The following is a 20,380-nucleotide window of genomic DNA, read 5'->3' on the forward strand; positions in this document are numbered from 1 at the left end:
CCGTCCGGGCGTAAATTTAGTTTGCCAGCAAAGATACAAATAAGTTAATTTCAAAACCAGTCTGAAACTGAATACGAGCATGCTGGCAACGCAGTTGACAAAGAGATTCATTACATCCACCAAGTGAGACAATGCATGTGGGAACGTACAATTGGATTAATATTTTGGTGAAAGGCGCTGACGTTTTAATTTGCGGTCAATTTTTGTCTGACGTGAGCTTTTTTAACGGCTACAAAAGAGTTTTGACAATGAAGCGAAATGAAAAACATGAGAACGAAGAGAATTTAATTACAACCTTTTTCAGAACGCCAAGCATATGTCACTCTTCTCCTTTGAAATTTCTGGCACGGAGCTTTCCTTTTTCGTAATCAAAAAATCAGCGCAACCAGGTGCGCTCAACAATGGAGCGCTGAAATTTCGCGACATTTCCAGATCGCAGTCGTGACTTGATTTGAGGATAATATAAACGGTGTCACCTCGAATCATCTGCTCACGGGAATATGAATTTTCAAAGGAAAGCATATTTATGCCTTCGTGCCTTGCCTAACTGATGCACCTAATAAGCTTTATATTCCAGCAAGGTCAAAGTGTCATCTAATATTACGATCAATTTGATGCAATTAATTCTGTGGCCCGTTCAAGCTTCTTCAAAATATATTTTCCCACGCGAAACGTGTGTGAGCGGCTTTGACGCGGTAATGGCGAGAAGCCCCAACGAGACAAAAGACCGAAATACAAATGGTTTGATCCTGATTGGAGGTGAATCACGTTTTCAATGCTGGCGTTATGCAAGCTGTTTTTACTAACCGCACACAGTGTCTATTGAATGCATGGTGTAGTCGTGTCTCCGAGCAAGAGAATCGGCTCTTGTTGATACGGATTGCGTTCAAACCACACAAACAGTGATCATGTGTGAAGGAAAATAAAAATTTCCATCTGAGATTCCCATTTTCAGTTGAACGACAGGTACAAGGTTGTGTCACACGATCGTAATGAGGCTGATTGCCTCGAACCTAGATCTGCATCTCGCGTTCAATATAATTAATTGTGGTTTATTGTTTTCCATGTATAGACTTAGCTGATCTTAATGTTGGTTAATTAAATTAGTTTGGCGTTGGGGCACAGTAATAATTATTTAGTCATAATTTATTGCTTATTATAAAAAGCATGAAATTAAATCGATAAATCATATTTCAAGAGTTAAAGCAAAATTTAATTATGAATGAAGTGCTCTGATTTAAATATGTAAATGCAGACTCCAGGAAAATATCGTTCCTCAGTACTCACCACAAGAAAATGACCCATTGAGTGGATTTTTCTCATCCGCTGGAGAGAGTGAGAATTGGCGCGGCTTAACCATAATATGCAGTGAATATTCTCATGCTCCAGTTTTAGGATGGACAGAAGTGTGAAAAATGCAAATCATGTATGTGCATAAATATAAAAACGTGTTAGAAATTTTCATAGTTGGTCTCTTCACCATTTTTGTGAATCCACTCTGTCAGTAAATGAGGTAAAAAATCATTAGTATAATGCACTTTCCATGTCTTCATAATACTGCGATGATATGCTTATCATTACTTCCACCCACTAATTTATAGCTGTCCCGGAAGGGGATGAAAAGTAGGTTAAGGGTGTGTGACATTACTCGGAATGCATCACGCATGCAATTTAGAAAGGTCTGGCTTGAACCAACTTCAACACATGCTTTCAAAGTGCCGCGCCGAAATATCGACTTATTACTGAAGGCCGAGTCACCATAGAAACTGAGGTCAAACATCGCGTGGCAAACAAAGCATTTAACATATTGGAATAAAGAGTTAGGGATGATCCAAAGGGCTAGGCATTTTTGGTTTCGTCACTTTGATTCTGTAGTCTGCAATGCCGATTTTATTTCATCCTTTTCCATAAAAATGCATTTCTTTGCTGTCGTTCAAATGATTTTTACAAAATTATAGAAGAAACATATATAAGATTGGAAAAGCAGCAAATATATAAACAAGTAAAGAAATTGTTGTCTGTGTATACACTGGTAAATGCGGCAAACGAAGCATTAAAATTTGTATTCTAAGCCTCTTTCAGCCATTAAGCCTGCAACCATTTACAATTAGCAATTTTTATGGCTTCAAAAACAACGAGATATTAAAACTTATATAAATCTAAAGCTTATAAACGCCAGATTAATTGTTGTGCACTTAGACGACCTTCTTGATCCACTTTCAAACGTGCGTGACTTGCGCTCGGCAGATCAATTGCGCGATAAGAAAATTGGCGAGTGATAAGAACCCACAACATATATAATACCCTGACACCAGACGGCTTCAACACAGGGCTTGAATCGATATATAGTTTTGGTATATATACAAGAAGTCGCCTCCACACGCCGCGGGGGCAGAGTGTATATATGCTGAGAAAGGGACTACCGTTATGCATCTTGCTCTCTGCCATGGTGGAGCACAAAGGATGATGGACTCGGTTGCATCACTCTTTGACCCACCTCTCACGAGCAAAGGAAGCGCGTTCCTAATTATATACACACACTGCAGGCTGGAATTAAAAAGCAGAGCAGCGCGTGTTTTACTCTCTGGCATGCGTGGACCGTTTGTAATTTGATTTGTGTGTGAATATAGGCACGAGAACTAGCGCTTTAGTGTTTGAATTACACTCCAGTGTCATTGCCCGCGTATTGATTTGCCTTGGCTTAATTGTTCACGCAGTGACAGGAGTTTTTATGTGTCAACTGTGGTGAATAGTGATACTGTTATAAAACTACTCGGCTGAAACTTGAAAATAGGCATTGAACTATTTCTTGAATGCGTGCAACTTTTGACATTGTTTTATTTGCAGTATATTCAAATCATAATAGTTGATTGACTTTTTATGTTTCGGGATTTTGCTGAGGCAGTTCATATGCAAATATTCCTTATTTCCTTTACTGTTCAAAGAACTGACTCCAAACTAAATTATTTAAAGCAAATCTCTTGGAAACATTAGTGAATATAAATAAGCAAGCAATTTATTATTTCATTTGCACGCAGTGTGCGTATACGCATCCTGGGAAAAAATTGGTTTTCTGGTGGCTGACTGAAATAATAATGTTGCGTGCAAATGATGTCGCCGACGATTCTCACAATGAAACGCAGCATCATTGATCGGGCTAATCAGAATTCAGCAAGCATATATTTTTCCATTTTTATCTTTTGGCTGACGCATCTTATGTAATGGCTACATACATGCTGAAACGTCAAGATAAACACAGCTCAATAACATTGTACTCGGAGGACAAAAGATTTGATTAAACTACAGAAAAACGAACATGTCGCCTTTTCACTTCGAAAATAAAACTTCTTTGTCAGTTGATGAGCCGTATCGAACAACCTCTCTTTTATCAGTTGCCTGAAAAGATAATCGAAAATATGTCCATCGCTTCTGATCCGATTTTTGCGGGATTTATCGTCATTTCATGGAAGGAAGAATGACTCATCTTTAGAGTAATCTTTGCAAAATCTGAAAGTTATTGCACGATATTCCAATTAAAACTCTCAGCCAAGGCCAATAATTATAATAGTGCTCATTTTTAAGTGACTTGAAGTGTGAGGTAGAGGATGTGTTTACGAGACACAGAACAGAATTGGACACAAAGACCTTGAGCGTGCGGACGTGCACCTCGTAGTCCGCTCTGAAATAATAGTGAAAAGCGTGGTTAATTGACAGCAGGCAGCCGCGCATGAAACTTCCCTCTCTTGATCCGAAGCCCTTGATATCAGAGCACGAGGATAAGACTATTCTTTTGAAAGAATGCCAGAAAAAAACTGTAGCACGTGAGAGAACACGGTTCGTCTACACTCTACACTCATAATTGTACATCAGTGCAAATATCACTGGTTAAATAAGGAAATATGTCTCGGCTAATATCCAGGTATATATATTTTTTAGTAAGGCACGCCTTTGGCGTACAGTTAAAATTTTATCATTTTAACTGTCCTTTTTTTTAGGAAACAAACTCGGAAGTGATTAAATTTGGAATTTATTTCAAAATATGAAATGAAATTATTAATGAAAATATTTCTGATAAGAGAAAGTCTTCTACTCTTACACACGTGTTTGAGTTTAAATTATATTTATAAAATATACAAAAGTATGTAAGTAGATCCATTGACAAACAAAATAAATAATAGTTCATAGCACTAGCGGAAGAAGTACAAGAGATAATGTATGTATAAAAATGTCACTTCACTATATGATTGCATCAGAAAAAGAGATTCGACAATAATTATAATCCGCAAATAAATTCTCAACGCGGTCAGCACCTTAAAAGAGGAACTGTGCTAAAACAGCATTTGCGTACACGTGAGTTGCTTGTAAGAGGATCAGAGCGTCTAGGAAATCAAAACAGGTGCGTCTCGTGACAGTTCACACAATTTGCCTATACCGACCGCGCGACATGCGTCAAGAAGCACGTTTTTTGCGGACGTGCATCGCAAAACTGTCCAGTCACATGCATGTGCACACCTAGAGGCGGAATTGGGTGCTGAAATGGTCATTTAATGATGCAAGACGCCTGTTTCGCATAATTATAGTTCTGCTGATAATGACTGGTTTTGCACAAGAAAGAGTGCAAGTAATTTTCACTCTTGCCTTGGACTTTGACAGCGAGACTCTCTCACCAATGAGTTTAGGCATTTTAGGAACAAAAATTGCGCTGCTATTGTTAGAAATTAGACTTTTGAAAACAAAACAATCTTTTCCCATGGTTGTATGACGGCAGTAGCAGTCCAATTCGGTCAGAGTAGGGAGCTGCGATCAAGATAAAGGTATTTTTCATGGCCATATATATTCTCTATTTTTACATCCTTCTTCTGAGAGTGTCTATATCCTTTCCTTGACAGCAAAATGTGGCATCTGTTTTTTCCAGCTTTATCCGTGTGGGAGTATTTTGTGTAGCCATAAAACGTGAAATTGTTTTTCTTTGCGATTAAAATTTGAGTTGAATACCCCGATAAAATTTTATTGCTGTTTTTTTTACTGTGGTCAGTAATTTCATTATAAAATGAAAGAATACAACATATAATGACATGTAAATATAAAAGATATATTTTTTATCTTTTGATTTTGCGGCTGTTTTTTCCTTCAGATGACTTGTTTTTACTTTCTTTTGAAATTCATTTTTGGAAATTTTTGCTTTTATTCAAACCTATAGACTCGATAAGGTGTAACAGGGAGCCACTAAACAAATAGAAAATAAAAAGCGCTAGTTTAATTAATTGACAGACGCTCGAGGCTGACAGCTGGTCATGACTCCTGTGACTCTCGCCATGATTTCAAGTGAAACGTGATACATGCGAGCCGTTCAGTGTACTCTACTCTTTTTTAATGCAGTCTTACGTTACCCAGGGAGAGATAAAGTGACGTCAAGAAGGAGTGAAGCAAGGTATTGGCGGAAAGTCATTTTATTCTGTACATCGAGAAATTATCCTTCGAGAACGTAACGATTGAAGCGCAAAACTCTGACGGTTCCTGTGCAGAGGCCTCATTAATTGCGGCAGTAAAACTCTCGCTCACTTATTCCGCAATAATTTTTACAGCTTTACAGCAGAGATGCAATCCGCATATGGCACTCGGGAATGAATATTCCGCAAATTGGAAACGGTTGCTGGCTGAGTCACGATCGTTGCGCAATATCAATTTCTGAGGCAGTGTGTGCGTTTTCCAAAGCAGCCAACAATCAACACACACGGCCCGCGTCGTCAACGCCACGGCAGTCTGCAATTTGACTGTTAGCATTGACCTACGCCGCGTTCTTCAAAGGCTACACCGCGCTGCCAGATATTATCTCTCCACAAAATAATTGCAAAATTATATATTTGTGCGATTTGAGAAACATTTCACGCCCAGGGCGTTAGGATCCGATTTTATTTGTTTTCTGATAAACTCATTGTTAAGGGCACTCGCCAGCGTGTCCCACATAAAAATGAGTCATTCGCACACCTTCGGTATCAATCAATGACACACTATATTAGTAATGAATTCGCAGTGGGTCGGCGCACCCACGAGCTGGCGTACACAAAGAGAGTTTCAAGACGGTTTGGCAGGCAGAATAATAAATGTAACATTTTGTTCACCAGGGTCACTCACCGGATTGAGTTCAATAAATTATAAGGGTTGGAAAAGTGGGGTGCACTACCTTGACTGCGGCCAATGCCTGTTTCCCGACACTCAACCTTGTTCAATCGATTTTCCCAAAGGCAGCCAGCCGCATAGTTTTAAAATTACGGACATTGCGTGTTGCCCAGGTGTGTCAGAGAACTGCGTTATCATTTTATGTGGAAGGCCTCTGGATGAATAAGTAAAAACTCGCAAACGCGAGAGGTTTCAAACGGACGCAAAAGCGTCACATTTCACTCTTGGCCATTTTTGAAAAATCGATTTTGTAATGTATTTCGATAAAACTGTTTATTACTATAAGTTCAATTGAAATTTTTTAACCAGTCATATAAAAAACTATTTTATAATCTGAAATTTCATTGTTTAGTTGATTTTCATTTATCATAAACATGTAAAAAATGCTATAGATTAAATAGCTGTCAAATAGCACCTCCGATTAATCTATATATAAACTAGGTCGTCCCAGATTTGTACCATTATTGAGGTTGAAATTCGTCTTTTCAAAACATTATTTGAACAATTTATACTTTAGATTATTGAAGGTCAATAAAACAATCTCGTTTTCATTCTATGCTCTCGCTAACGTACGTCACAACTTCAAAGTCGTTCTATTTCAAACACGGAAAGTTCTATTCTACAATATTCATGTTGTTGTGAATTACGTGAACGCAGGCAAGCGGCGTGCACAATTGTGGTCTCTCGCGTAATTTATAAAATGCTTAGCAGCCTAGACGCTTCCATTATAACAATTCCCTTTCCCCACTCGCAAAGAGTGCATTTGTTTTATTAAAATATACATTTCGTGCTGGGTAACGAGATATGCTCTGCGATGAGAATACGGGCGTTGAGAGTGTAAAATATTCCACGAGAGTTTACTTTGTCAGGAAAAGGCCCGTTGCAGTGCTACCAGCATTTTTATTGCGCGGCAAGTGGCTTTTGGCGACGCAATGCAATCATTACTTTGTATTTGTATTCAAATGCAGTCGGAAGTGTGCTATAATTTCTTAGCATTGCCAAACATGCTGAATTTGGGTCGCTTTTGCAAATGTATTAAGGCGTGTTGGTTTAAAGAAATCATTTCCGAGACGGAAAGCCTAAAATTCTCACTTATTTTCAGTAGCTTATCTGGACAAGATTTGTGGGGTTCATTAATTACAATAAAAATTGAATCCGTTTGCATGACTGATATTGAAGGCTCTTACGGAACACTTAAAGCAGCCAGCCATCCATTCAATTATAAAACTCCAAACTGCTGCGAGGTCAACCCCTTCACTCGGCATAACCCGATCCCCACATGTGCCGGGCAGCCAGCAGCCGCTGGATATCTATGGCTGCGTGTAATAAAATAACCCTGGCGCCGATAACGCGAGTAGTATTACCGCGTTTGATGTTTGGGCGTTGTCCCTTTTTATTTTAAGTTGCACTATTAAGAATTGAATGACGTTCTGCATGCGACGTTGCGAAGGGATGAAAATTCTAGTGTGTTCAATCGACTCCAATGTTATTAATACAATATCATTGTTTCAGGGTTTAATTGTGCTAAAAAGGAGCACATCTAAAAGTTTTTGGCATAACTAGCTATCACCTCAAAAACCACCTTTTTAGGTTGGGAGAGAGCGTTTTATTTGGGAGAGGTGATGAACTTGCAGGTTTTTACTTTTGAAAACAACATCCTGTGATTCATCTGCTCCTTCGCAATGCCGGTCACGGTGCATGACACCGAGCTTGAGGCGAGCATCTCACGGCTTCCTTTCGCTGAGCAGCGCAACAAAAAGGGTGTGATTGGCAATTTAATTGAGCTCAACTGCAGTGTCCAGCAAGTACGTGCCATGAGTTGCATGAAATCGGTGACTGCTGAGGCGAATTTTGAATCACTTTTGATTTCGCATTGAGTGTGGGACGGGCCACATTTGAGACAGTAACAATCCGTCGACACCAGTACACTCTTGGCTGCTCTCATAATTGCAAGTAACCAAGTAGTGAGACTTTCACTGCTGGCGTTGCTGCACACCCAGCGGAAGGTTAATTGCACCGAACTGCATTCCGCTTGCAAAAGTGCCGTCGTCTGTTTCTATCTCGTCTTTAATAATGATACAGTCGCTGATCGCTGCTCGGCACTGATGGTATTCGTCTTAAGACGAATGACTGGTGGAAGTGAAACGTAATCACGTAGAAATTTAACTCACATACTCTCAAAGAAAATTGATTAAGTGAGACATGCCGACTATTTTGATTAATGGAAACAACCCTTTCACTCTCCAAGTCTCTATCAATTCTTAAAAGAGCATATAAAATCTCTCTGATGCTAAATCATATATAGCAAGTTGAAAATTATTTTTGTAGCTCTGCTAAATAAAAAAGAACCAAGCAGTACTGCACTAGAAATTTCGATCCGTACGTAAGGTATCTTATTGCACACAAATAAAGACAAGAAATGCTTCAGCTGTACAACAAACGACTTGTCTCATTTAGGACAGTGTTCTAATTCTTGACCCACGGGTCAAACAATGCATAGATCGAAATTACTCGTCATTATTCAAAGGGCACTCGAAAACGAGTTACAAAGTCAGGCGATAACCGATTTCAATTCTTATTAGGCCAGTCGCAGCCTTGATTTACAAAGCCTGCCCCGATCGATAGCATTCAAGAACAGCTTATTTTATTTCTAGCGTACTCGTAGCTAAAGAAAGTAATTGGTGACACGGAATTAATTATCAACACAACACATCGGTATATGCACTCGAAAAACAAAGAGCTCAACGACCTTCCTCTGCAACTGCAAACGGTTCATTAATATTCACAGAGGACGTTCACGTGCACAAATATAAATCTTTAACCAATATAATATTAATGGCTCTGTAGAACTCCAATTAATTGTAAATTAATAGCTCCCTCTCGCTAGTTAAAATGTCCTGAACAGTGAAAAATAAAATCTCGGTAAATAGAAAAAACACTTTTTTAGATTTAGCAGTTCGTGAGCTTTAAAATAGGATTGTAATATTTCGGTTCTGAATTCAATTCGACACGTCACTGTGGGTGATTTACAATTATTGCACAAGTATACTTTTGAATGATATGGAAACTCGTTCTGCCCAAGTTGTTTGCGATTGTATAACCTTGCTCGGGAGAGCGACAGTGCTGATACATCAAAATAATGGCACACCAACAGCGCACAGTTATTTCCGTATTTCTGTCGTGCGCTTTTCGAATGGTTCAGCTGCTTCTTTCACTCAATCCGAGCGGCGGTCGCGAAGGCGCGGAACCACCTTATTTAGACAGGGCCAGGCACGATTCAGCCTCAAAACAAATAGAGTGCGGATGTCGCAGCTTTAAGAAAAACGTGGAAAGTCCGTCCGTCGGCAGAAGCAAAATGGTTCATGCCTGTCACCATTCCGGCGGCGACAAATTGTTGTGGAAATATTAATGGGGCGTCTCGAGGGCATTATTCGGGCACTCTTGAGATGCATTATATGGACCGCGACTGGCACTAAAAATAAAAGGGGTGCATTTGTGGGACTGAATTACTGACTTAATTCTCTCGACACTCAATGCTCCAACGCAACATCTGTTTTTCTACACTAGAAGTTGTTTCAATAACTTTTCTTTTATCGCTCGTTGCATTTCATTAAATACCAGAACAAAATTTAGACTAAGAATTATTAGTCTTCAAAGAATAGGATATAAAAATTTTATTTGTGTTGCTGCAAAGAAACTTTTTCAGACTAATAACAAAGACGATGTTTTTTTCTGTCTGTGCTCATTTTACTGTGCAATATAATAGGCATTAGCCAAAAAAATTATTATTGTTAGTTTGTTATATGATGATTTAAAAGAAAAAATATTTACTTTAAATGCAAATTGAATTTCTAAATCGAAAAATTATATACTTTTATAAAATTTGGGGGTTATAAACCAAACTAGCGACTGGACGTAAAGTTCATAACTGTAAATTAATGAAAAGACCTCTCTCGAAAAATCTTTGCTAGTCAAAATCAATTTTTCATCCGTCGTATCATGCAAATGGAATGTTGCCATTGCCACATCCGGTCAGGTGGAAAATTCGCAGATTTTCCATGATGGCCGATAGTTGGAATTTATTTCACCATCCGCTTGTTCGACCGTATTGAAAATTGTGAAATGCAGAGCTACTTTTTTTCAAACTCTCTGCTTCTCTCCATTTTCATTCGCCTTGATGGTTCTCGATCTGGCCGGAGATCAGACTGGCAAATTTTTTGTTCGCCTTCAATGATGAAATGGCGAAACCGGTTTTTGCTCGAACGCCGCCTCTGCAAAACGCGCGTGGAGCTTTGTGTATATCCAGGTTAGGCAGCAAGGTGGGTTGATCGCGGAGAAGTGCGATCGACTGCCGCGTTTATTTGCATACCCAGAGAAATGAGACCAACGAGGAAAAGTGTTCCGTCAGTGAACCGCGCTTTTGACTGACAAAGGACCATTTAATCTGATGATTAAATATAAAAAATAATCAGGTGAATCGATCGTTCAAAATGAGTTATCACTTAACAAAAGCTGATAACTGCGCTCACGGAGTTTCCACTGGTTTATTTTTTTGCGAAACGAAAGGCACAAAACGCAACGGAGACTTTAAGGCCTTATAATTAATTAGATTATGCAGTTAATTAATTTTTTTTAAATACATATTTCCCATAATGTCTTTAAGCAACCCAATTAAATATTAATTTGAATAACAATGAAAATAATGTTTTAAAAATACATAATATATAATACTCACTTCATGTTGCTGTCGAAATTCCTCATTCAGGGTCTCGTTTTGCCTGGTGAGTTCCTGATTCCGTTCGAGTAGAGCCTTTCCCAGCTCTGCAGCAAGGATGAGGTCCTTTTCCTTCTGGGCCAACTGCGCGTAGACGTCGTCGTTGTTGCCCTCGGCGGCGATTTCTTCGTTTCGTCGCTGCATCTCGTAGATGTAATCTTCCAATTCGAGTTTGTCCCCGTCACTAATCGGGGACAGAAGGGTGCTCCCTGGACTAAGTTTATCCTTGGCTAAGGTGGTCGATCGCATTTTTCGCTAATGTGCACCTGAGCCGCTGCAGCAGTCGCAAACCAAGTCTTTGTACCGCATAGTAAAGTGCAAAACGAGCGTCACGAACTAAAAAGATGAGTAAACGTCGGCTGTTAACGCGATCGAGACTTGTTACCTGCTCGCGTGCTGGTCTCGCACCTGACTGGAGTGCATTCCAGGTAGCGCGACTGCCTCTGCTCGGTTCTTCGGCGCCTCCTCTAAAGGGTTGCACTCGTGGTTCACAATTTTTGACACCGGTGGCGTTGTTGTAACTGGCGCGGTGCTCGGTTCCATCCGCCACTACAAGAGGGCGAATGAATTCGAATTTCGGTTCTTCAAGGTTGATGGATGTGATGTGAGGAAGCATGAAATCACATGTGTGCGAGCAAAACAAAACATCTTTTTGAGTTTTGATCCTGAACAAGTCGAAATCATGATTGGAAAGTCTGTTTTTCGAGCTCGTAAGTTGAATTGCAGCTTATATAAAATTGAAACACAATTTTTTTCTTGGATTTTTTACTTACACGGCCACGGTTTAGAAACTTGGCGCTTCTCAATAAATTCGAATTTGTTTCCCTTATTATTAAAATATTTTTTTAATTTTCCTTTCTCTATTTCAGTTAATGGAAGGCAAGAGTTTGTGAAAAGATGCTCGAAAATTGTCATTCGTGCGTCTTCAACCGTGCCGCAGATGAGTTTGCCTTTGTCAAGTGAAAACAGCAATCCCCTACCCTTTTTCAGATCAAAACAGAACAGTCCAGTAAGTTGTGTTGTACTTTCCCGTATACATAATTTCATTCCGTTTATTCGCAGTCATTACACGGCTCAAACAACAGCGGCCAATTTTATACCATCGACCCGAGCATAAAAAAGCAACTGTTTCTTTACGGTGGCATACCAAAGACCTATGATGATTTGTGCAAGACTTTCAAAGAAACTTGCATGATGATACGAGAACCGGCGTTGGAAATCATGGATTATATGAAATCCACCAATTTCAACAATGCCGCCACAAGATACTGCCTTTGTAATTGAAATTATGGCCCACTGAATGAGTGAGAAAGTAATTTTTATTATTTACTTCACAGATGGTAAAATTGGAACTGGAAAATCAATGACCATGGCTCACCTACTTCATTACGGATTTGAGAACAACTTTGTCATTGTCCACGTACCTTGGGGTAATTTACTTTCAAACTATCGCTTCTGTTTACACAATTTTCCTCGTTTTGCAGCGCCATACTGGTACAAATTTCCCAAAGAATACTCAGACTGCCCAACAAAAGAAGGGATGGTCGATTTGCCGCTTGACGCTGTTGCTTGGTTGATTCACTTCAAGAATCAAAACTCTCACTTGCTTGCAGACCCTAAAGTAAAATTTTCTCATAAGATTGAAGAAAAATTGAGGTCTTACGCAATTTCCAGTTGTCAGTGTGCCAAGATTGGGAATGGAGCAAGAGAGAAATCACGAAGAAAGGGGCACCACTTGCTGAAATTGTTGAAATGGGCATCAACAGAGTAAAGCATTCTACCAATTGCATAGAAGCGCTATTACAAGAGCTCAAGCAGCTGTCTGACCTTAAAAGGTATGTGCAATAAATTGTGAAGTTTTAAGAATAAGCAAAAATTCGGAGGGAAAATACAAGGTCAGGAATTCAGGATATTAATCAAAAGGAAAATCAACCAATGGCTCATTTCTACTGAATTAATGTGAATGAAATATTTCATTTATTTTAACTTGATAGCTACACAATCTTAAATTATTCCATGCGGAGCCATTTGTAGTTTTTCTTTCTTACTGCTTTTTTGCGCTTGATGATTCAATAATGGGACTTGTTTTTAGTTGTTTAAATTTTTCCCAACATGTTTCGGCTCCAACTGGTGCCTTATCCATGAAAATTCAATTATTTGATCATATTTAGTAACTTGACATTTCAATCTAAGGCCATCGACTTTTTTCTTAGTTTAATATCACAACAACTTTTTTCAGATGTAAAACTCTTGTGGTGATAGATGGATTCAATATCTTTTTCTCTGACAAGACTAAAATCAAGACCGCTGCCTTTGAGAAAATACCTCCAAAAAGAGTCACCATCACTAGTCCTTTCGTCGACATTACCAAACAAGACTGGGTAAATTGTACAGCATTACACCTGAAACATTTTTTCTAATCAAATTTAAACATCCAGAGTAATGGTGCTGTAATTGTTTCTGTGGATGACCTAGCGTTCTTCAGAAAGGATGAGAGAAACACCCACTATCCACGGGGGCTGCTAGGTGCAGAGGTAATATTTTAGTCATTGCCAAGTTACTTCTTTTCAGCAAAACAGATTCCAATAATTTAAGTCCTGTATTATAATTGCTTTTGTGCTCATTGGGTTGAATTCTATTTAAATCTGGAATCTGCTGATGTTTGGGTCATCTTTTGTGTGAGCTTCTTCATAAACTGAAAAAAAAATCTTTCAGGGCTTTGAGCATTTGGATCCATTTATTCCAATTGAAACTAAAAATTACTCCGAGAAAGAGTTCCACTACTGCATCGAGTACTTTCTGGACAGAAGATGGATTATCAACCCTCACGCAGCATCTGAGGAAGGTAGGAAAGAGCTGGCCTTTTTAAGCAACTGCAACCCTTTCAACTTGCTGAAAGTGACTGCGCCACTGTAGGCTATTTGAAAGGACAGCCTCAACTAGAGTCTATTTGTAAATTAAGGAATAAATTTCTTTAAATGTTATTGTGGGTCTCAATGAAAAACTACAAATTAGTTTAATATTACAACATTTATTATTTGCAACACATATCACACAATAGTTAATTTTAATATCGCTTCTGTTTATCGAGAAGTTTTTTAATCTATTCACTATCTCCTTTGCAACTCAGGCAAAACACATTAATTCCATCCAACATATGAACTGATGCCATTTGTGCTTATCCTATACACAATTTCTCCCAAAATCATTACAAACTCTGTTAGGCACTTTGAAAACTTTTCATACATATTGCAGCCGTTTCCTTAAACATTTTGCATCTCACGCCACCTTAATAAGTCAAGCTGTTCTCAGTGAACTTGCATTTTTTATTGATCGTGGGTGTTGTCTGGGTATGGTGCTTCTGAGGTTTGGTAGATTTCAAAGTCGGTCTTCTGTACATTGGTAGCAGCAAAGTTTGGATCCTCTTTAGTCGAATTGTAGCCAGACTCGTGGTACCGAATCGGATATGTCAGCTGATTGCCTTTGTCCCAGGTGAAAAGTTCCTGCAATTTGATGTGCCGTACTATTTATTATTTAGTCAAACTATGAGTCTTTAACTAAAATAAACATGGGGGAATTTCATACAAAGGCTCCTCTTTAAACTTAAAAGTTTAGGTCTGAGAGGTCCACAATTCACAATTTCACACCTTGTCAAATTGCCAATCAAGCCGCCAATATATTGGGAGGCACGAAAATATTATATGCCTCGCGACACCTTGAGAACTTGTGACTATTTTTTATATTACCTTGCTACCATTCAAAAGATAGTAGCTAATAGCAAACTTTAATTTTAAGTATTTCATGAAATCAAAAAAAATGTATTGGGTATTTTATCTAATTTAAAATATTAAAATTCACTGGCCCAACTCTGTGTGGACGTAGAATCAAGATTTTAGCAGTATAGCCTTCAAGCTGTTTTTCCTTTTTTTTATATAATTACATATAAAAATCATTTTCATGCATTCTTAAAGTGACGATAAGATTTTGAAGAGACAAATTGAATTTAGTTTGGTCTTGTGAAGAATTTAATTTGCTGTCTTGGACGTTTCAATTCTGCTTACAGAGCATATTATGTACGTGTTATTTGTTACTTAAAATCATTATTTTTTTCCAAAGAAAAGAATCCGTTGTACGAAATCTATATTAATAAAAAAACCAAATCAATTGTTTATTTAATTGCAAATAAGCAGCAATTTTAAATTATGGTTACCGTATCAAGTGTTGATTGATTCAACAAAATCAATAAGTTTAATATTTCATGGGATTGTGGATTGCTCTAAAAAAGGGGGTGTTTTTATCGGCTGTGGTTCAACTTCTTAGAATTCAACACACGCAGTGCACAGGTCTCCAGGGAGAAGAGAGGAAAGCTCTTGTGTTTGTATTTATTCAATTTTCCTCTGTTTGCACGCGGTATCTCGTATTTATTTTGCGACATATTGAAAGACATTCAATATGATCAGAATCCTCTTTCGTACCTTGCTCCTGGCGTTGTAGCTGATCATGGTGGTTTTCCGGAATGGATTTGTGAAAGGAAGAGATACGTCAAGAAGCATATTCTTGTACAAATCCAGTGCGAATCTGCAACAAATCCGCACAATATAACACCTTGATATTAAATTTTAAATTATCATTGCCATCAAATATATATTTCAATTTACGTTATAATGATTACAAGTTGCACGCATTTAATAATTAATTATAATTTATTTTGTCATGTGCTTGTGTCCGGTCGATAAATTATATGTATTGCGTATGAGGATTGCGAGAGAGTCGTGCCTTCTGTCAGCTGTCAGCGCATTATATACCTGATCTTGGTGTCCCTCTCGGTGACGCTATCCACGGCATAGAGAACGCCGCAAACTATAAACATCTCTCCAACCTTGTGGTGGTCCACGCTGATGTTCCACGAATACTCCCTCTTCAGGGTGAATGCGTCCATCTTCACAACGACGGTGTTGTTATTCTCGGGCAGACCGTAAACCACCCAGAGGCCATTCTCGTCCACCGAAATGTCCACGTAGTTGAAGCCCTTATCAAAGAGCTTGTTGTTGTCTGTGGACGAGGCCCCAGGCAGCTCGACGGAGCGCGCGCTCTCGGTAGCCATGTCGTATCGCACAATGTGGGGTTTGTTCTTTTGGTTGTAGTAGAAGGAGCTGTTGTACACGACGTGTGAGTTGCCCTAATTGAAGCAAATTTATGGTCAAAAGGGATCTGAAGTTGAAATGTGCGAAGGGATGGAAGTGGGAACCCGAGTGAAACTGACAAGGGTGTTAACTACGGACCCAAATGCAACACATTTATTCCATTTTCCCGTTTCCTGCGCATATTATCATGTAGATGAAATCGACTAAACAATATTTCAAAATGCATTCGCTTGAAAATGAACTGGAAGAGCGTTGCGATTTATTTTTATATTGATCTATCCCAAAATAAAAAACTTGCAACTGATCATATACAATTTAATAATCTGCATTTGTGTGGTTTTGTTACCATGAATGGTGGGCTGAGCGTGTAATTTCTTGATGGCACGTTCTTCCTGTATTGAGTTTTGTTGGAGAACTCGAACAGGTGGTTGTTGTCCTCCTCTTTGGTCACCCAGTATTTATCGGCCATTATGTCATTTCGAGGGTGCGAGTCGCGCATCCACGCGCCATACGATTTGTCGGTAAATCTGTGGAAGACCGGCTTGCCAACGGCATATAGAATACAATCTGAAAATATAATATAGCGCATTGGAACAATTTTTATCTGAAAAGGAAGCGTCTTATTAATATTACTAAATGGAATGAGAAAATGTGTATTTTTCCAATTTAAAAAAAAAAATCCATTAGCTTTTTTCATGGCCTCAAAAATAAAATGTGTTGGTCAAATATCTCTTAATTGTTAATGTGTATTTCATTCAATTTAAATCGTGGTATGAGGATGGAGAAAATACCACTGATTAATCTTCATAGAATTTGCATATTTTATTGGGTGAATTTTTTCAATATTTAAAATTTAAAAAAAACCGGTACTAGAATGAAATTGTACTCACCAAACGTCCTGTTTGGCAATCCAGGGTAGGTTTCATTTCCAAACTGTCTGATTTCCATGCGTCCAATGAGATCAAAGAGAGACAGTCCGCCGTCCGTGCACTTGCCCTTTGTAGGAGGCTCTGGGACGCACTCTGGACAAACGGGCGCTGGACAGAGGTCCTCCATGGACTTGTGTTCGGGTGGCATTTGCCCAATTATGGTCGTGTCCGGGTTGCCGATCGGAGGCGGCGTCGCCAGACGCGGATCGACTTCTGCGGAGGCGAAGTAAGAGGAGAGGCGTTTAGTAAACTCAATCGCAAGTAGGTGGGTTTTTTTTTATGGGGAGAGCAAGCACCTGAACGCGAACCGAGCATAAAAGCAAGTCATGCACTCGGACAACTTCTACAACACTTTTCTGCGTCTACTTTTATTCGCGCCAGAAATAAGAAGTTTTGCAGCTCGCGGAAGCTGTTGGAATTCATCTTCCTCGCTGCGGAAGAAGTTGGGCTTCGTTGGCGAGAGAGTAAAAAGTGTGTGTAATGTAATAAGGGCGCAGCCGAGCCGGCGATGGGTGGCAGCAGCGAGGGGTGGGAAAAATGCAACAACTTTTCATAAGAGGAAATTTACAGGAAACTTCGTTCTGGCTGACAAGTGCACAGTAAGAGAAAAGTTGTTACCTTTTCCTGAACAGTATGTATAGTAACCCCCACGAAAAATACCACTGGGTTAAAACAATAGAGCCTTCACTGCAACTCAACTAGTGGCCTCAGCTTGTTGGAACTTAACCTTGCGGACACGCAATAAATTTTCATTTAAAAAAAATGTAACTTCCACTTGTTACGCAGGGAGGGGGACAAAATATGTTGTATTAAACAAACCTACACTGTGGAAATGAGTATTAAATAGATAAAATAATTTTCGTTCCAAGTGAAACATGTTAGGGAATTTAAGACGCTTGGATTTTTTTCTGTGCCCCGGATTCGCTTGTAGACACTTTTCAAGCACGAATAACACTATTGGAAAACTTTTGGGTCACAGTTTGGACTATAAAATTGTTTTTAAACCCAATAAAACGGATGCAAAATTGTGTAACTAATTGTCAGCAACTAAATAATTTTCCCACAAAAATTTCAAGAAGGATTATTAACACATTAAGAGATTTTTGAAACCTGTTGATTCTAAAAAGAGGGAAATAGCCGAACCAATTTAACATTGAGTTTGGACCGTTTTTATTGCTTATAGCTTTCAATTGAAACTTCTCTTAATAATTAGAAAAGTATAAAATGATTGTTTTCTGTTTTATTGTCAATTTGAATTTTTTCTTAACGTAGTTTTAATTTAATTTTGTTTTACAGATATATTATTAGGTCAGGTTGGATCAGTTAATTTTGTAAGGTATACAATTTACTTATGTGTTCGAATTGAACTAATTAATAGCAAGTAATCAGTTGTCGACTTTTGCAGAGCTTGGGAGTTTGTGACTTGTGATTCAAAAGTTTCGTAAATTTTTGTTGCCAAGTGTTATCCATCTGAATTTTACAAAAAAAACTGCCTAAAAGAATCGTGACATATTCGCTCTAAAAAATCCGTGTGTCACTATCTTGGCTTCAAATCGTCTTATTAATTGAAACCCCGTCTAAGATTCACAACCCAATAATTCAATTTATTTGCTTTCCAGTGCACCAAAATGCTTATCATGTGTCTGTCAGATATAGAAATTAATTATTATGCTTTGTCGATCATTACAGCGTCTCTGTTCGCAAACAATGCTAACTTGGTGGTATTAAGCGCATTAAGTTTTCCAAGCATTCTGCGCAACACGATACACGAGAGCTTACTAATAGCTCAAGTGATGGTGCAACATTGGAAGCGACAAATAAACTGCGGGTAAATAATCCGCACAGATGATGCACAGCCCGCATAGCAAGTTACGTGTGAGTTAAACCGACTACTCACCGAACACTGTGAACACGCCTGTGGTCTGGCCCAGCTCATTCTTGCTGATGCAGTGGTAGCGGCCGTAGTCGTGCGAATTGATTCTGGTGATGTTCAACTGCATGCGGGCCTGAAACAACGTGAAACCTCCCGCCGGTGAGCGCATGTTGCTCTATGATTAATGCGTCGCTTGTCGCACCTTGTATCTGCCGATCTCTATCACAGAGATGCGGTATTTGTCACCGTTCTCCAACAGACGCCCGTCGGCCCTTTCCCAGTACCTGATGGCCTCAGGAAACGCCTCCACCTCGCACTCGAGCCGAGCAGTCGAGTTCGAGTAGGCGGAAACTCTCTGCCGGTGGATGCGGATCAACGGAGGGACTGGAATCAGATATTCAAGTTAGGCAACGTCTTCGACGTGCGTGTCGAGCGGGAAGCATAATTTCTTATGCAGATTCAAAGTGATGCAAAATAGTTTGCTAAAAGTTTTGATGCTTCTAAAGCATGAGAGTGGAATATGAAATATTTTACTTGAAACTTTGTAAAGTCCAAAAGACGCTTCTTAGTTCTTAGCTCAGTGTTGAAATTGAAAATTGCCGCGTATTTTACCAAAATCTGGAGTTGAAATGCAATATCAAGTAAAAAATGTTATAATTCAACATAAACTATATATCTGTTCTACGAATTTATCTGTTCACCCCATGAATTTAATTAGCAGAAACGCTCCTTTGCCCTTTGAGCAGAAAACCAAAACGTGCTTGCTATCAAGTCAAAAGCATAGCGAACTGATTTTTCTTACGTATTTCGGCCTCAAACCAATGCGGTAAAGTATAAAGCAAACACGGAAAGGAAAGCGGGCGAGGGCCGAATTCCTGCGGTTCCCACCAAAGCATAATAATGTTGTTGTTGTAACTCACAGTGGACCTCGACTGCAAACGTCTGGTTGGCTTGTGGCGGCACCCCATTGTTAGCTATGCAGCGGTAGATGCCCATGTGCTCGCGGTTTATCTTGGGGATGTTGAACGTGTGCCCGGTGACCGACACAGCTGCAAAAACACACGGCCAATAATTAATTAACTCGCCGGGATGCAATTAATTCGGGTTGAGGAGCCGCACTCAGGCTTTCGATTCGATTCGCATTGGCGACCATTGAGGTTCGAGCGGAGCAAATCTTTGCGGCTGAAATTTGTGTAAAAGCAAGTACCTTGCCAGGCGCCGAGGGGGATGGTCGAGTTTGTGAGCCGGTACCACTCGACGTCTGGTTTCGGTTGGCCTGAGGCTGCACATCGGAGGCGCACGTTGACGCTTTCATGGACGACGATCGCCTTGCCACTCACTAAATTGGGGCCCGCTCCTGAAATTGTCAAGTGGGGTAAGCTTTTGCGACTGAGCCAATTGCAATACTAACTAACTAAAACACGCTCATTTTCACTCTCCTTTTGAGCCCTTGAAAGGGATCCAATACAATAGTTAATTT

General features: G+C 39.3%; 3 protein-coding genes across 5 annotated transcripts in view; 1 reads left to right on the forward strand and 2 right to left on the reverse strand.

The window, feature by feature from the left end:
• The window catches only part of LOC135938026 (bicaudal D-related protein homolog), a 29,157-nt gene extending 17,717 nt beyond the window's left edge, over positions 1 to 11,440 (reverse strand). The window contains exons 1-2 of one of the 3 annotated variants that reach the window (XM_065481514.1): positions 11,340 to 11,440; positions 10,916 to 11,290 (exon numbers count right to left, since the gene is read on the reverse strand). In XM_065481514.1, coding sequence (XP_065337586.1) covers positions 10,916 to 11,203 — 288 coding nt within the window. In that variant the 5' untranslated portion in view covers positions 11,204 to 11,290; positions 11,340 to 11,440. Of the gene's footprint in view, positions 1 to 10,915 lie in introns of all 3 variants that reach the window. The other 2 variants (XM_065481513.1, XM_065481515.1) reach the window with 2 other exon arrangements.
• Positions 11,441 to 11,504: 64 nt separating this feature from the next.
• Positions 11,505 to 13,938, forward strand: mRpS29 (mitochondrial ribosomal protein S29). The gene is made up of 9 exons (XM_065481517.1): positions 11,505 to 11,664; positions 11,824 to 11,963; positions 12,017 to 12,230; positions 12,292 to 12,384; positions 12,439 to 12,575; positions 12,629 to 12,789; positions 13,194 to 13,335; positions 13,393 to 13,488; positions 13,670 to 13,938. The coding sequence occupies exons 1-9, from the start codon at positions 11,637 to 11,639 to the stop codon at positions 13,868 to 13,870; spliced, it is 1,212 nt and encodes a 403-aa protein (XP_065337589.1). The 5' UTR covers positions 11,505 to 11,636; the 3' UTR covers positions 13,871 to 13,938.
• Positions 13,939 to 13,965: 27 nt separating this feature from the next.
• LOC135938024 (uncharacterized) overlaps positions 13,966 to 20,380 on the reverse strand; it is an 83,679-nt gene continuing 77,264 nt past the window's right edge. The window contains exons 9-17 of the mRNA XM_065481510.1: positions 20,108 to 20,257; positions 19,821 to 19,949; positions 19,103 to 19,284; positions 18,925 to 19,033; positions 16,989 to 17,240; positions 16,445 to 16,665; positions 15,760 to 16,133; positions 15,430 to 15,532; positions 13,966 to 14,457 (exon numbers count right to left, since the gene is read on the reverse strand). Coding sequence (XP_065337582.1) covers positions 14,281 to 14,457; positions 15,430 to 15,532; positions 15,760 to 16,133; positions 16,445 to 16,665; positions 16,989 to 17,240; positions 18,925 to 19,033; positions 19,103 to 19,284; positions 19,821 to 19,949; positions 20,108 to 20,257 — 1,697 coding nt within the window. The 3' untranslated portion in view covers positions 13,966 to 14,280. The remainder of the gene's footprint in view (positions 14,458 to 15,429; positions 15,533 to 15,759; positions 16,134 to 16,444; positions 16,666 to 16,988; positions 17,241 to 18,924; positions 19,034 to 19,102; positions 19,285 to 19,820; positions 19,950 to 20,107; positions 20,258 to 20,380) is intronic.

The sequence above is a fragment of the Cloeon dipterum genome, chromosome 2 (genome assembly GCF_949628265.1).
Source record: "Cloeon dipterum chromosome 2, ieCloDipt1.1, whole genome shotgun sequence".
Classification (NCBI taxonomy): Eukaryota; Metazoa; Arthropoda; class Insecta; order Ephemeroptera; family Baetidae; genus Cloeon; species Cloeon dipterum.

Coding starts and splice junctions, on each gene's coding strand:
- mRpS29 (XM_065481517.1), top strand. CDS start 11,637: ATGATTGGAAAGTCTGTTTTTCGAGCTC. Junction 12,231..12,291: donor CGCCACAAGATACTGCCTTT/GTAATTGAAATT, acceptor TTTACTTCACAG/ATGGTAAAATTGGAACTGGA. Junction 12,385..12,438: donor CATTGTCCACGTACCTTGGG/GTAATTTACTTT, acceptor CTCGTTTTGCAG/CGCCATACTGGTACAAATTT.